General features: G+C 37.7%; 1 protein-coding gene across 4 annotated transcripts in view; it reads left to right on the forward strand.

Annotated features, from left to right (window-relative positions):
• Positions 1-17,198, forward strand: part of LOC149288017 (tubby-related protein 4-like) — a 62,580-nt gene that overhangs the window by 21,036 nt on the left and 24,346 nt on the right. For all 4 annotated transcript variants that reach the window (XM_089492207.1, XM_089492208.1, XM_089492210.1 and 1 more), the window contains exons 2-3: positions 4,532-4,660; positions 7,013-7,174. In XM_089492207.1, the coding sequence (XP_089348333.1) occupies positions 4,532-4,660; positions 7,013-7,174 (291 nt within the window). The remainder of the gene's footprint in view (positions 1-4,531; positions 4,661-7,012; positions 7,175-17,198) is intronic.

Below are 17,198 nucleotides of genomic sequence, written 5' to 3' on the forward strand. Positions count from 1 at the left end.
CTCTGTCAATGCATTTAGGGATATCTTGAAAAAGATCTTTACGATGTCATTGACTTTACTTCCATCTGATTACTTTATAGCAAGAGTTTAAATGTGCTTATAACAAAACAACCACTTAACTATCTGTTCAAAACACACATTGTTAGGCCTAATAAAGGTGCATACTGTATATACGGTTTCTGAATAAAGAGTTATTCTTTAAGTGTTGTGCAGTCACCACCAGAATCAGTCGATCTAATCCTCTTTTATCAGTCAACACCAAAACAACAACCAAGTCTTTTATACTGGCCCAATGAATACACTTGAAGAACACTCCAGCTATAGAATTCTTTACGCCATATAATATCCCCTACACCTTGATACAGTCACAATGCTGTAGGTGCTCTTACTTATGTGTTCGCCATAAAACCACTACTCCCTGCAATGCTAGCACTATATTATGCAGAAAGAGGTCCTGTCTATTATAAAAGTGGTTATACATGGCCTTTACTCTTTCATAAATGAAATACGGCGATTGATTTCAGTTGCTTTTTTTGAGAAAAAAAGTGGTATGCTAACACATCTGTCATTAAGAACATTAGGTTTTGCTCCCTGTGACTTTTCTTTTTCCCCTCGACATTTAAAACATATTGCTCATTTCTGACTGTCTACCATGTGTCCCCGAGGAACTGTGTTTGTCACAAATCGTAAAATTTAAATGATTAGAGAATCAATAATTCCCTTGGTTATATGTGACTGCAGTACGCTGTATGTCGTCGTGTCTGAAACTGCTCTTGAATTCATGATTCAGCTCGGCCTGTGCAGCTCCCAGGACACGTCTCTCGTTATTGTCATCACTGTCTCATCACAGAACAACTCAGAGTGCTCTCAGACAGGGCTTTTGGGTTATGGGATTTGCCTGGCCTCAGAGGGCAGCAATTAACTTGCGGCGATGCCGTTTTGCCTGCATAAGCAGTTACAATCAGTTTAAAGGATGTACTTTGGTAATTATTATTATGCATGTCTGAGATCTTTTCCTACTAGTCTACTTGCTTGTGATAAGTGGGAAAATCTAGCTGACTAGATAGAGGTTTGACATAGACTAGCGACTTTATCTGCTGGCATGCGAAGCTTATTAATATTTTTTACAGTCATACTCTTTGAAGATGTAGGAAAATACAGATTACTTATAGGGCAGGAACATAGCACATAGGCAGTATCTTTCCCCACAGTCCAAATGTACGGTATGTATTATTATGGGGCCTCATTTATGTGCTATATTATTTTAATCCCTAGGGATGGACCGTATCCTAGTTTCTGAATAATTATAAATAAAAATCCAAAATGGCTTTAATTGAGAATCTAGGAGACAGGAAAATATAATTGTTATTATAATTATTATTATTATGTTCCTGACACCCCCACAAATTAAGTAAATGCTTTAATATGCATTCTTCAAACATGAAAAAAACAAAAACCCAGCAGCTGCCCTCTTCCTCAGTGGACCAGCAGTTCTTTCTACTACTTAAAGCAACCAATCAGTGGCAGGAAAGCATTCCTATTGAAATAAATGGGAGCACTTTCCACGGGAGTCAGACCACGGAGTTTAAGTAAATATATCATGTGCGTGAAGATGTGTTTGGCTGAACGCATCTCCTGCATGGAAAATAGCTGAGGGGCAGGGGGAAGAGTCTTCTGAAAAATCCCCTCATGGAAAGGATAGTTGTAGTGCCCCCCCAGGCTAATAATGTAATATATAAATGTATTTATGCACCCATTGTGTACGTGTTAATGTGTTATAGGTGAGATGTTACACTGCACTCCTTCCCTTTTAATGCAAAGCTTTATTGTATTATGCCATCCTTCCCTGTTGCGGCACCACAGATCTGTATTAGACCGTGTCATTGGATTTCATTAGCCGTTTTGGGCCCCTGCTGTTCGAGATTGCAGACCTACATTCTGTGTAGTGTTAGACAGGGCACGATCTACTGCTGTTAATCAGTGTCTGGTATTACCTCCTGATGCATGCATAATTAGGATGCTGTTCGCAGCAGAGAATATAGAAATATGCTGCAAGAAATACTGAACGCAGAAGAGCAATTTTGTGATAAAACGACAGTAAGAGTTATTATCTGGGTAAATAGAATGGAGAGTTTCTATATGTTAAAGTCGAATAATTGCGTATGCATATCACATAGTGTGATTATGCTTTCTTTTTTTCACTCTGTCTAGGTCCTTCCAACAGCACAGTATGCTTTCAGGGAAAATCAATTTGTCTTGTGTGCTAAGCTAAACTGCTAGAGATGTGCGAGTCACTGAACCACAATTAACTATATCTGTTTAGTAGAAGTCAGCCTACTTCGCTGTTTTCATTGCAGCCGTGAGCGTAACACTTTAATTACCAGATGTAGGCACTGCATTCCTGTCTACACCACATTTTATTTCCCGGACAGGTATCGAGATACATTGATAGGTGTTATGATGAATGCAACTTAATTGTCCTAACAATTAGTGGGCACCGGTTCTTACCTCCAGCATCAATACTTGCCAAGTAATGTGGATGGATCTTTCTATGTTTGCATTGAGTCTAGTTCTTATTCTCACTCATTGTTGATAGAACATAGGATAGAATGGTTATATTTCCAGAGGGCAGGAAATAAAATAATAAAGGAATTTTATCGTATAAAATTAAATTAGTATATGCTTTGATTATTTGAGTGTATTTTGAAAGTGATGTCATTGTATTCTCACCTATTTTTTTATTTTTTTTTGGGGGGGGGATTTGCAACCTAATATGCATCTGCAGATCTAAGAATTTAATGGCACTAACACCTTTTTTATATTATTTTTATTCTTCCGTAATTTAAAAAAATCCTGTTTTGCATTTTTGTTATGCAGTATCTATTTAGACTTGTGCAAATGGACAAAAAGACCACGATTCCTCCAATCAGGGAGAGGGTGTACCTGGAGGCTCCACCCTTTTGCGCAAATACACCAGGAGCGCAGAATAATGAAGGCAGATTCACAGAGAAAGAGAAGCTTTTCTGCAGCCCTCTTTCTCTGCGGATCTATCTGCATTATTCTGGCCTCTCTGTGTACTCGTGCAAAAGAGCACAGACACGGACGCGGAGTAGGTGTGCCTGGAGGCTTCACCCTTTTGCGGAAGTTCACTGGAAGGCCGGGTTCAGAAGCAGACGAAGAAAGAAGACACAAGGAGCAGCAGACGAAGACAGAAGAACAAGAAGATGCAACAGAAGAAGCGGGGCAAGGAGACAAGGACACAGAAGCGGACACTCAGAGATGGTGTTAGAGAGAATGAGAGTGTAAGAAAAGTGATTGAGAGTGAAAAAAATGAAATTCAAATAAAAATCTAAGGTCTTAGGTTTGTTTAGTTGGGAGTCCCTCCTCATTTCTATAGAATGCATGTGTCTAACATCTATGGCCTTTATGAGCCAATGGCACTGTGCATCTTTTGGCAATGTTATAATTTGATGGATTTGGTAAAAAATGCATTTTTAAATACACAAAGAACGGTAAACCTACATGAAATGTTTAACACCTTGCCATTCGAAATTAAAATAGAATATGATGGAGTAAATGTGTTTTGTGTATTGTATATATTTCTTTTTCTTTTGTACACAGTTACATGATTGTATGTTTGATTGTATGTCATGTATAGGCTATTTACGCAGGTGCCATCATTTCATCTGAATTATGCCCAGCCCTAGCTTTGTGGTGTTTCTTTATGCTGCATTTAACATCGTGTACCTGACCTATTTTATTAAAAAAAAAAAACAAATCTTCAAGTGTAAGCCAAAATCTTACGGTTGTGTTAGTGTTTGAGTGTGTTGACAAAATAAATCTGGGAGAGTAACAAACAGGGAGGCACCCTGGACACTGTATTGCAGGGGAAGCTGCTGCTACAAATGTCTTGAGGGATGTGTACTGCTGTCATTATACTTGGTGGGACAAGTGGCATGGAAACATATAAGTGTATTAAGTTATGTTACACATTCAGAGCCAACAGGATTGTGTTTAATGTTGAGCTCACAGCCTTATCCAATGTCTATGCCCATCCTCTGTACTCTTTCTTTTGTGAGAACAATTGCTGTTCTAAATGTGGAAGAAAAAAGAAAAACGGTGATGTCCCATTGCGATATTTGGTAGTGGCAGCAGCACTATAAACCCTTGTTTTTGAATATCACGTTTAGACTATATCCTATTTAGTAGAATAGAAGCCCCTTCGCCGGTTGATCTGGTGACAGAAACCATGCTATAGAATCTCCTCTGTCTCTTCTGAATTGTAAGAGAAGAGCCTCATAGCATTGCGTCTCATAATCTCATCTGTTTATTTAATTCAAATCTACTTATTGCCAAAAAGTACACTTCAACTAAGAAAAAAAAATGCTTTTTGGAGTGATAAATGGCTGGCACTTCCGAGGCCTGAAAAGATAAATTAGGAGGTGATGAATCATAACAAGCAGGATCGTTATTAAACCCATGCTCAAAGCTATTGGTAATGTTGATTGATCTTGTTTGTGTTGTTTTTCAGGTGGTGCTCGTGAGATGGAACGAACCTTTCCAAAAGCTGGCAACCTGTGATGCAGATGGAGGCATATTTGTGTGGATCCAGTATGAAGGCAGATGGTCCGTGGAGCTGGTCAATGATCGTGGAGCTCAGGTAAACTGCAATTAACACAAGAAAATGTGTTTAACCACAAGTCATCAACATTTATATTCTATCCACAACCCAATGGCTACTGTTACATAAATAAAATGTTTTGTTACATCAAAACATGTATTCACCTACAGAAGTGCTTTAATTTGAAGCCATGTATACAGCTTCAGCTTTCAACTGTAGGCTGGCAGCTTTAGGCGACGTGATTTGAATGATGATGGCTTCCAGTTAGGAAGCTACATTGTGTGGGTCTTTTCCAGGAAGCTCTGTTAAGGTAATAATGTTCCTCTGTTTCTGTTATATGCACTTTCTAAAAAGTAAAACAGGATTCTTGTTGTACTCAGAGTGTGTAGAGGAGTTAACCCCTTTAAGGGACAATGAAGTCTTTAGGAATCTAGCCACTTACCGAGTTTTAAGTAGAAATGTTTTTTAATCTTAAAAACTGCACCGTTGGGGCTAATGGGTTTTACTAAGTGAAAGATCCCTTTTTAAGTTTCAAAAAATAGAAACAAAAAATAATAAACAAAAAATAAATGGACCCAGTTATATTATAAGAGAGAGATTCCTGGGGTCCATAAAGTCTCCAGTCAAAAAAGTTTTAAAGTGCAATATAATAACTTATTATTCAAACAAATATCATACATCTATAATGACTGATAATGTATTGCTTAGTGTATTCACTTAGCTAAGGTTATATACAGATATCAATAATGCTGGACCTGCCACACTGAGACCAGATATCAGGTTCCAGGATATATATTTCTAAAATATACTAAGACCAACTACACTTATTGGGAAACAAAAAAAAGGGGGGGGGGTTCAATAAATTATTTGATTATGCTATAAAATGTCTAAGTGACATCTTCTCTTGGAATGACCTGCAAGCCATATGGAAGATACACACAGATTATGTATTCAGAGACTCGGCTCCTTATTGCGGGCATTAAAGGGTCAGCACTTATAATCTGTCTCATTTGTCTCTTTCCCCACAAGGCATGAACCACATATGACGTAAAACTGTGCACACACTCCTATCTAAGCACTCATGGCCATGGCCAAATTAGATTAACATTAGATTAATATCCACAGAGGCTTAGGTAACCCCTCTGTCCATTTGAAAAAGGCATGGAATGTAGTTAATATGCATTAAAATGCTGCATGCAAAATGAAAATAATGCAGCATAAAAAAAGGTTTAGGACGCAGAGTTCAATTACAGGTCAAAGAGAAAGAAGAAAAAAAAAAAAAAAAGAAAACCAAGCATTTTAAATAGTTATTACATTGAGAATTGTGTGTGTATATATATATATATATATATATATATATATATATATTTGGTTTTCTTTCAAAAATAAGGTAATCTATATATGTGTATACATTTTATGTAGCTAAAATGGCACAGAAAATGTACTAAATTTGTAACTTGTTATTCAAACTATCATAAATCCCCTTTTATGTATGGTTATCAAACCCAGCACAAAACATGCAAATTTTATATATTCTTGTCAAAGTGATAAATGTAGAGTCCATCAGTTTCCATGGCGATTCCCCAAAATGTAACATTCACCCTTGATGTATTCTTTATTAATACCATCCTTTTGTTTCTAGAAGAGCTTGGATCATTATCAGCTATTTTCAAAGCAACAATAAGTTATTTTATTTTTGAATGGTATCTGAACGCACTTGAAAATATCTCCAGACTAGTGTGGCTTGCTGCGGAGAGATAGCCTTTGGTTTAGTTTATTGTAAATCATGGGTTTCTTTCTGACGTGTAGGAGGAACAGGTGACCAGAGCCACAAGCCTTTATTTTTAGAGGAGAAACCTAAGAGCTCTACAGCAGTTTTTCTATAGCTAAAGCACAATGAGATTCTGAGAACGCCGATTTATCTGCTATACCTAGAAGCATCTCATTAATTAGCTGTCCAGATGCTCCTTGCTGCTTCCTCTCCGTGCATTTTAAGTAGTAATTCAGCGATACGATTGAACTCGGATTCCCAGCAGCACTTACAAAAAAAATCATCAATTGCTTGAAAAGGTTGAGATTGCGTAATGACACTTCTTCTTCTTACATACCTTCCTCTGTTTTGTTTGCATGAAGGTATACCCATTATGTTCTTTCAATACGATAGTCATAGTGAATGAATCCCAAGGGCTAGGCGAGGCATGCTCCTTCTTTGGGTCTCAAATGTCCCCTGGCCCATATGCTTTTATTCGCATCCCTTCGTATGGCTTAAAACATATAATTCGTCTTCTGATTGGTCAATTTAGTGCTACTAGAACATCTTTAAGATGCATTTTTATATTGTTATTTTATGCAGATCTCAATCACGTGTTTTTTTGTTTTTTTTTCCTTTAGGTGAGCGACTTTACATGGAGTCACGATGGAACACAAGCCTTGATTTCATACAGAGATGGATTTGTGCTGGTCGGTTCAGTGAGCGGTCAAAGACATTGGTCATCAGAGATAAACTTGGAGAGTCAAATCACCTGTGGGATCTGGACACCAGATGATCAGCAGGTATTTAACAATTTATGCATGGCTGGGAATCGAAAGAGCTTATCATTAGCCCGCAAATCACATAGATTTAAATGCTAATGCAGTCTGAAACACTCCCCAGGGATATGCGAGAGGAGAAAAAGCTTCTGTTTTATGAATGAGATCTCCTAGGTACTGCTGTTTTGGAAAGTGTGCATAATATCAGTAGTGTTCCTACATGTACAATGCATCAAGGTCCATCAGCCTTGAATGCAAGAACAAGAGAATTGATTTTTATTTTGAGATTTAAGTAATGTTTTTTTGTTTTTTTAAATCATGGTTATACAAAAATTCTATTTACTTTATTCACAAATTACCGGTATATCCGTTCTGAAACATTGTTCTGGTCACATATATTCACAAATCATTATTGTGACCAATGTAATTGTTCATATGCAATGTTAAATATGTTGTAGTGTGATTGATTTTCATTTCTTTCAGGTGTTTTACATGTCTTTTACACGTTTTGATTAGTCGTGAAAAGAATTCTCATTTGTTAGTACTGTGCGCATGTGGAACATATAAATTGGTAAAAGTTGTATACCTTTTTTTTTTATAAGCAAAGAGCACTAAACTGCAGTGAAAAATAGTTAATGGGAATTTCTATTTTTGGAAACAACCATATGCTAGAAACTCATATCTCCGGAGCAGTTATTAACCTGGATTTGCTCCCTGATGTTAATTGTTGGCATATCATTAAATCCAGACGCTCATCAGCAGTCTAAAATGATCTTCATGTACAGTAATTTAGCTTGATTTCCTTAAGGAGTATTGAAAGCATATATATATAAAAATGCAGTAGTTTTGTGTGTGGTATAAGATGCTATCATACGTTTGTATGTGTTTAAAACTCCCCTTAGAGGGAAAGTCTTAATGGAAGCAAAAATATGCTCATTGAGTATAAAATATAGAGCTGTATACTGTAATATAGGTTAGCATTGACAAAAATGGCTATTTCATTCTTCTCTGACACACTTCTTCTCAAACACCACACTGAGCTGATTCTTAATGACGATGCTTATTAAGTCCTGCTTGTACAGTGGAATCCTTTTTCCAAAAGCCTTCATTAGCCAGAAAGACTGGCAGGGTGTCAAAGTCTGAAAAGTTGGAAAAATAAGGGGTTACATATTTTAGTGGGATTTCCCTTTTAGATACATAGTTACATATGCTGAAAAAAGACATGTGTCCATCAAGTTCAGCCTGTCCTCTTTCTGTTTATTTCTTCCTGTTGATCCAAAAGAAGGCAAAAAAGCCCCAGTTGTGGCTCCTTTTAATTTTTCACAAACTAGGGGGAAAAAAATCCTTCTTCACCCAAGAATGGCAGTCATATATCTCCTTGGATCAAGAAGCTGTTTCCCCATAATTAAAAAAATATATTCCTGAACATTATGTTCTTGCAAGTATACATCCAGTTGCTGTTTAAACGTCTGTACAGACTCTGATAAAAATACCTCTGCAGGCAGAGAATTCCACATCCTTATTGCCCTTACTGTAAAAAAACCTTTCCTTTGCCTTATACTAAATCTCCTTTCTTCCAGTCTAAACGCGTGACCACGTGTCCTATGCATAGTCCTGTTTATAAATAGATTTTCACAGAATGGTTTGTATTGGCCCCGATTATATTTATATAATGCTATCATATCCCCTCTGAGGCCCCCTTTTTTTAATGAACCTTGCTTTATAACCATGGGGTACCGTTTTAAACTTGCACATAAACCATGTATTGATGACTTCCATTAAAGGGAATCAGTCACGTTCTAGATTATCTTTTCTTTTGTAATATACCCTAAAATAGATTATTATCTTGTATGAAGAGGGTCCTCTTTATATTCTGGAGATGGGGGTCTCCAGAACTGTACACTAGGTGAGGTCTGACCAGAGATCTGGAAAGCGGCATAATCACCTACCTCTTCCTGCTGCTAATGCCTCTAGCGATACAACCCAGCACCCTGCATGCTTTTCCACACACATTACTGCATTATCTGCTTACTTTTCAGTCATCAGAAATAAATACTCACCATCACTAACAAAACAGTGTCCCCAATGCTATGTTCTGCCTTGGGATATTTACATCCAAAGTGCATTATTTTTCCTATCAACGTTAAACCGCAGTTGCCGCACTTGCAACCATTTTTCTAACTTACTTAAGTCATTTGCCATTTGACTTATTCCACCTGGAAGGTCTATCCTGTTGCAGGCCTTTGTATCATCTGCAAAAATACATAAATAAAAGTATCAAAAAGTACCTCAATACTGAAGTACCCTACTAATAACAAGTCCTGCTGTCACGTTATCCATTCAACTATTTTTGCATCCAAACCCAAAGACTGCAATTTATTTATAAGTCTTCTATGAGGGACAGTGTTGAATGTTTTACTGAAATCTAGATAGGCTATATCAAACCATTCCTCCCTCATCTATTATTTTAATTAACCGATCAAAAAAATAAGTTAGTTTGACAAGATTACCTGCAGTAAACCTGTGCTGTTTCTGATCATTTCCTTCCAGATAGTTAATCCTATAATTTAGCATGCTTTCCATTAATTTGCTAACTACCGACGTAAGACTTACTGGTCTGTAGTTGACGGTCTTTACTTTTTTGTGAAGTGGTACTATAGCTGCCAACTTCCAGTCTTCTGGAACTACTCCTGCTAATAGTAACTGGTTAAATAAGTCTGCCAACAAAGCTCTTGTAAAACTTTTAACATCCGGTGTATCTTGGGTTCCATGGATTACCTTTCGTTTCTGTACGTCCTATTTGTTATCTTATGCACTTATGTCAAGTTTACCAATTGTACAGTGCTGCTGAATATGATGGCGCTTTAGATGTCAATCAGTACAAATGAATACATGATATGATAGATGGTTTTCATTGCTGGATTCAGTTATGACAGCAGTGCTAATGAATTTGCTATCAGTTTTTAATAAAACGTAATGTGACAGCTCTTCTTTAAGATCATCCTGTGATATTCAGAAATATGTGTCACATTTGTTTAATGGAAAACTTAGATGGCTAGATCCCTATAACAAACATCTGCTTGCACTAATTCTGTTTAGAGTCCCTTGCATCTAGCTAGCATCCTTTGAAGTCAACAGTGGAAATGTACGCTAACTAGGGCTGCAACTAATGATTATTTTAATCGATTAGTTGGCTTTTTTTTTTTTCCATTAATTGGATAACAAAAAAATGTTCTTTTTTATTTAAAATAATGGAATGAACAAACCCCAGCAGAATAAAAAACTTAGAAAATGTACACTTTCATCTCTTTATCACAATGGCATTTCTCTATCCTCCTTCTTATTTTACTGACATAATAAAAGCTACAAGAACCCAAACACAGTGTTTCTCAAACTAGGTTTTAATACAAAGTTATTAGTAAATATTAATTGATATGTTAACTATTTTTTCATATTTAATAAAAACTATGAGAAAAAAGCCTCTTGTTTGTATTTTCTTTTATTGCCAAACTGCCCCCCAGTTATGCACACCTGACCCCCAGCTTGCCACTCTGCCCCAGTTATGCCTTATACCTCCTATATGCCAAAGATTCCACTGTGCCCCCTGATATGCCACTTTGCCCCCTGATATGCCTTATACTCCTTATATGCCAGTGATATGCAACTGAGCCCCCTGATATGTCTTATGCCCCTGATATGCCTAATATCGATATGCCTTATACCCCTTATATGCCACTGTGCCCCCTGATATGCCTTATACCTTCCAATATGCCACTCACCCCCGATTTATGCCTTATACCTCCCTATATGCCACTGTGCACCCTGATATGCCACTCTGCCCCCATGAATGCCCTACACCACCCTGAAATTCATTATACTCCCTGATTCACCACTCTGCCTCCCCCAGATATGCCACTCTGAAATTCATTATACCCCCCATACCCCACTCTGCCTTCCCTATACACCACTCTGCCTCCCCCAGATATGTCACTCTGCTACCCTGAAATTCATTATACCCCCCATACACCACTCTGCCTCCCTGAAATTCATTATACCCCCCATACACCACTCTCCTACCCTGACATTCATTATACCCCCCATACACCACTGTATTTCATGTCAGCCAATAACATCCATACATAGCTGTGTCTAGTATATTCAATACGTTTTATTTGAGCCGATATCCTTCCTAAACTGTGAAAAAAGGTGGTGCAGCTGAGGACTTTCTTGTTGACAACAAATTGGATGGGTATATTAAAGGGGCGGTTTAATGTCCTAGAGAGGCATGAGCGAGCGGGACACCAAATATATTTATCATATGCATTAATGTTCCCATGTAAGGTGGATAATGTCTAAATCCTGTTCTGATATCACATAGACGTGGTCCTGTTATCATCATGGCACCATCTATTAGTGATTACATATTTTGAATATTACATGCATTACAACAAGCCTGACAATTTCGGTGGGTTTTTTAAATTATTTTATAGACCGATAACAATAAATACATAAAAATAAAAGCAGAAAATATGCTATTGAGTCTTAGGAGCAGTGTTTACATCGCCGTCACGGTAAACACAGTAGTTGCTATTTGACATCACAAGCATTAGAACACTCACAGTAGGGATGAAAGAGATGCGTGTAGACACTCTTCTTTGTGGTGTAGAGGTGACAGTATCGAGAGGAGTGAAGTGCAACCATGTCCATTCGGGCACTGTGCAGTATTTGTCGCGTCACTTTTAATAACACCTGCAATGTGACAGCCCTTTGCTGCGGACACCTTTTCCATCAGGAGTGTGTGCTGCAATGGTTTTACGCGGCTGAAAGAAAAACTTGTCCACAGTGCCGAACCTTGGTAGGCAGCAGCCAAGATATAGTCCAAAAATTATTTTTTGAACTAGCTGAAGAGGATCCAGAAGAGCTGAAGAATGAAGCGGACAGAGTGTATGCCCGCCTTCTCTCAAAAGAGAGGGAGCTGACCGGATGGTTTAAAGCGGCATGCTCACTATATGCGGAGGTGAATGAGAAAAAAGCTGAGTTACAAGCTTTAGAGAATAATTTTAGGGACATGACAAATTCATACTCAGGGCTGGAAGAACAACTAAGGCTTCTGTATCAGGAGCAAGCAGAAACCAAAGCCCTCATGGAGAGAACCACCGGTCCTGCGATATTTGAGATCCCAGCTCCCACTGGATATCAGCGGCCGAAGCTCCGTCGCCCTGGTGAATTCCTGCAGAAAACCTTTAGTTTCCCTGCAGTGTCTGTGGAAGCCACCGGTCCTACTGGATGTGGGATGTCATCTCCAATTGGAACCCAGAGGCCCAAGCTTCGCCCTCCTCATCGCATGGGACGATCTCTTCCTTGATTTCATCGTCCTCAATAAAACAACTCAACCACTTCTAAATGTTAGGTGGTTTGAACCCTTGTAGTTCATAATAAATTAACTTGTTAGGATCTTATTTGTTGTGCTAGTTCTTTATTTTGTATTTCTCTGGTCCAAAGAAAATCAAAACTGCTTGGTATAGACAAAGCTATATTTAGCATTTTCCAAATTATTATATATATGTATAATATTAAGTGAACATATGATGGAGGAATGTCACCTTAGAAAGGAGAAGGGAGATACTCAACTATAGAAAATGATTGGTGAAAAAAATGTAAGAGGTCTTTCATTTTTGGGAAGACTCCTAGATGCAAACCAAATGTATCAGGCCCTGCATGTATCCTATACACACGCACTCAACTTACGCATGTCATGGGATCTCCTGACTGCCTGTTCAAATTAATGATTATTCTATGTCATATAGTTCTTTTCACCTATTCTTTCTATGTAAAGTCTTGGATGAGGAAAGATACTTTTAAGAGTAATAATTAATAAAGTTTTGGCCGCATAATGTAGACTAATATCTTCAAAATAAATTACAATGATTACAATACAAGAAGAAGGAGTTACAATTTTAGTAAATCAATTCAGAGAGGCTGAAATTTGGTATGAAAATGAAAATTAAATGCTGCATTTACATGACACTTTAGTCACTTAATATATTATTTGTTACACTATTTTAAATACTGTTCTCTATTGCAATTTTTGACATAAAATTAAAATCTATTTGATGGCAGCTCTTTATTCATAAAGATGATCTGTTTAAAAAGCTGTGGCTAGTATATTTCATATTTTTTGTTTGTTTATCACATTTATAGTGGTATCTTTCTAGGGCTGCAACTAACAATTATTTTCATAATCTATTATTTTTTCGATTAATCTGATTGAAAAATGTACATTCATTTTTTTTTATTTAAAATAATGTAATAAACAAACAGGATGTTAAAAACAAAATACATCCAGAATACAAAAAAAACTTTGATAAAATGCATTTCTTGTTTTTATTTCTCAACCTGCTTCTACCCCTGATATGCCACACTGCCTCCCAGACATGCCACACTGCCCTCCCCACATATGCCTTAAATCCCCTATATGCCTTATACCCCCTATATGCCTTATACCCCTGATATGCCACTGTGCCCTCTAATATGCCTTATACTCCAGTATGCTTATATACCATGGGGTACCTTTTTAAACTTGCACATAAACCATGTATTGATGACGTCCATTAAAGGGAATCAGTCACGTTCTAGATTATCTTTCCCTTTTCTTTTGTAATATACCCTAAAATAGATTATTATCTTGTATGAAGAGGGTCCTCTTTATATTCTGGAGATGGGGGTCTCCAGAACTGTACACTAGGTGAGGTCTGACCAGAGATCTGGAAAGCGGCATAATCACCTACCTCTTCCTGCTGCTAATGCCTCTAGCGATACAACCCAGCACCCTGCATGCTTTTCCACACACATTACTGCATTATCTGCTTACTTTTCAGTCATCAGAAATAAATACTCACCATCACTAACAAAACAGTGTCCCCAATGCTATGTTCTGCCTTGGGATATTTACATCCAAAGTGCATTATTTTTCCTATCAACGTTAAACCGCAGTTGCCGCACTTGCAACCATTTTTCTAACTTACTTAAGTCATTTGCCATTTGACTTATTCCACCTGGAAGGTCTATCCTGTTGCAGGCCTTTGTATCATCTGCAAAAATACATAAATAAAAGTATCAAAAAGTACCTCAATACTGAAGTACCCTACTAATAACAAGTCCTGCTGTCACGTTATCCATTCAACTATTTTTGCATCCAAACCCAAAGACTGCAATTTATTTATAAGTCTTCTATGAGGGACAGTGTTGAATGTTTTACTGAAATCTAGATAGGCTATATCAAACCATTCCTCCCTCATCTATTATTTTAGTTAACCGGTCAAAAAAATAAGTTAGTTTGACAAGATTACCTGCAGTAAACCTGTGCTGTTTCTGATCATTTCCTTCCAGATAGTTAATCCTATAATTTAGCATGCTTTCCATTAATTTGCTAACTACCGACGTAAAACTTACTGGTCTGTAGTTGACGGTCTTTACTTAATGGTCTTTTCTGCTTTTTTTTTTTTTTTTTTTTTGTGTGAAGTTGTTCTATAGCTGCCAACTTCCAGTCTTCTGGAACTACTCCTGCTAATAGTAACTGGTTAAATAAGTCTGCCAACAAAGCTCTTGTAAAACTTTTAACTTCCGGTGTATCTTGGGTTCCATGGATTACCTTTCGTTACTGTACGTCCTATTTGTTATCTTATGCACTTATGTCAAGTTTACCAATTGTACAGTGCTGCTGAATATGATGGCGCTTTAGATGTCAATCAGTACAAATGAATACATGATATGATAGATGGTTTTCATTGCTGGATTCAGTTATGACAGCAGTGCTAATGAATTTGCTATCAGTTTTTAATAAAACGTAATGTGACAGCTCCTCTTTAAGATCATCCTGTGATATTCAGAAATATGTGTCAAATATTTGCTTAACACCTTGATGACAATTGCCAGTCCGGGCACGTCACGGAAAAACATGTCGTTAACGACAAATGACGTGCCAGGACCGGCATTTGTTAAAACGGGGAAAAAAAATCGATCCGTGATCGATTTTTTTTTTTTTTTTACCCAAACGGCGTTGCTGTAATGCCTCGACCTCGAGGCATTCAGCAATGCCATGATCGGAATCAGGGGCCATGTCTGGCCCCTCCCCGGGGCGTCAACATCCGCCATACAATATATGGCGGCGGACGCCCGTTTTAAAAGCGTTTAGGAGGCGATCAACGATCTCCTCCTAAACTTAAATGGTGTCGCTGGAATGCCTCGATCAGAAGGCATCCAGCGACACCAAACACTTACCTCTTGATGGACTGTGACCGTTCCGGAGAGCGGTCACAGCCGCAGCTGCCGGTGATCTTCGCCATCAGCAAGATGGCGGCGGCCCGGGAAAAAAAATAATAAAGATGAAAAGGTTCGCTAGACGGTCTCCAGACCCTCTAGTGAACTCTGGCTCCACTTGCAGGTTGAATACAGGTACTGCGTTCAACCATGCAAGTCAATGGAGCCCAGCTTTCTAATCACAGTGTGATTAGAAAAAATAAAATGAAATTAATAATAATTAGAAAAAAAATAGTAAAAACCAGTCAAATGTAAAAATAATTTCCCTCTGATGTCACTATCAGGGGAACCTTCAAGTTAAAAAAAAAATGTTAAAAATGTTTTAAAAAAGGCAAAAAAAAATTAAAATATATATATAAAAAATATATTTTTGTGAGCAAATCCTAAATTTAGCACATTAGCTTAAAACAATTCTCGCATGGAAAGAGTTAAAATACTGGCATATTAAATGTCCATGGGGTGTCTACTTTTAAAAAATGTATGATTTGATGGGGTAAATTGAATTGGCCGGATTCAACAATGTCCCAATTAACACGGAGGGGGAAGGATGGCCACACATCTAATTTCCAATTAGAAAAATGCACACGTACCAAATGTGGCCTTTTAGTTCCCCCCAAAAATGACAAACCCATGCATGTGGGGTATCACTGTACTCAGGAGATGTTGCTGAACACATATATTCATACATAAAGTAGGTGTGTGTGGGAAAAATACACACACAAAAATACTACTGCAAACTTTGAAAAAATGCTGGTGGTAAAGTGTATGCATGCAAAGAGTTAAAATACCCTATGGTGTCTAGTTTTCAAAAATATATGGTTTTGTTGGGCACACTGAAATGGCCCGGCTCAAAGATGTACCAAATAGGGCATGGGCAGTGGATCCCCAAATGCCAAAGTTCAACATTGAAAAATGTGCATGCCCCAAATGTGGCCCTTTTGCCCCCAAACAGCCAGGCAAAATCATTCATGTGGGGTATCACTGCGCTTATGAGATGTTGCTGAACACATATTGGGGTGTTTTGTGATAGTGACATATACTAGAACTTTTTAATTCATACCTATAGTAAAGTGTGTGTGACAAAACAAATGCAAAAAAATGACTACCACAAAGTTTGACAAAGACTGGTGGTAGATATGGTGCATGGAAAGAGTTAAAATACTAGCATTTGAAATACCCTGTGGTGTCTAGTTTTCAAAAATATATGGCTTTATTGGGCATACTGAAATGGCCCGGCTCAAAGATGTACCAAATAGGGCATGGGCAGTGGATCCCCAAATGCCAAAGTTCAACATTGAAAAATGCGCATGCCCCAAATGTGGCCCTTTTGCCCCAAACAGCCAGGCAAAATCATTCATGTGAGGTATCGCTGTACTCAGGAGATGTTGCTAAACACATATTGGGGTGTTTTATGATAGTGACATATACCGGAACCTGTTTTTATTCATACCTAAAGTAAAATGTGTGTGAAAAAAAACAAATGCAAAAAAAATGACTACCATAAAGTTTGACAAAGGATGATGGTAGAATTAGTGCTTGGAAAGGGTTAAAATACTAGCATTTGGATAACCCTGGGCTGTCTAGTTTTCAAAAATATATGACTTGATGGGGTAAATTGTATTGGCCGGCTTCAAAGATACCCGAAATGGCACATGGGGGGAAGAATTACCAGATTTGGAAAAAATGGCTTTGAAATAGCAAAACGCTACCTGTACTTTTTTGCTCCATA

The sequence above is a fragment of the Sceloporus occidentalis genome, unplaced genomic scaffold, assembly GCF_023333645.1.
Source record: "Sceloporus occidentalis isolate IW3139 unplaced genomic scaffold, rSceOcc1.0.p SCAF_54, whole genome shotgun sequence".
Lineage (NCBI taxonomy): Eukaryota > Metazoa > Chordata > Lepidosauria > Squamata > Phrynosomatidae > Sceloporus > Sceloporus occidentalis.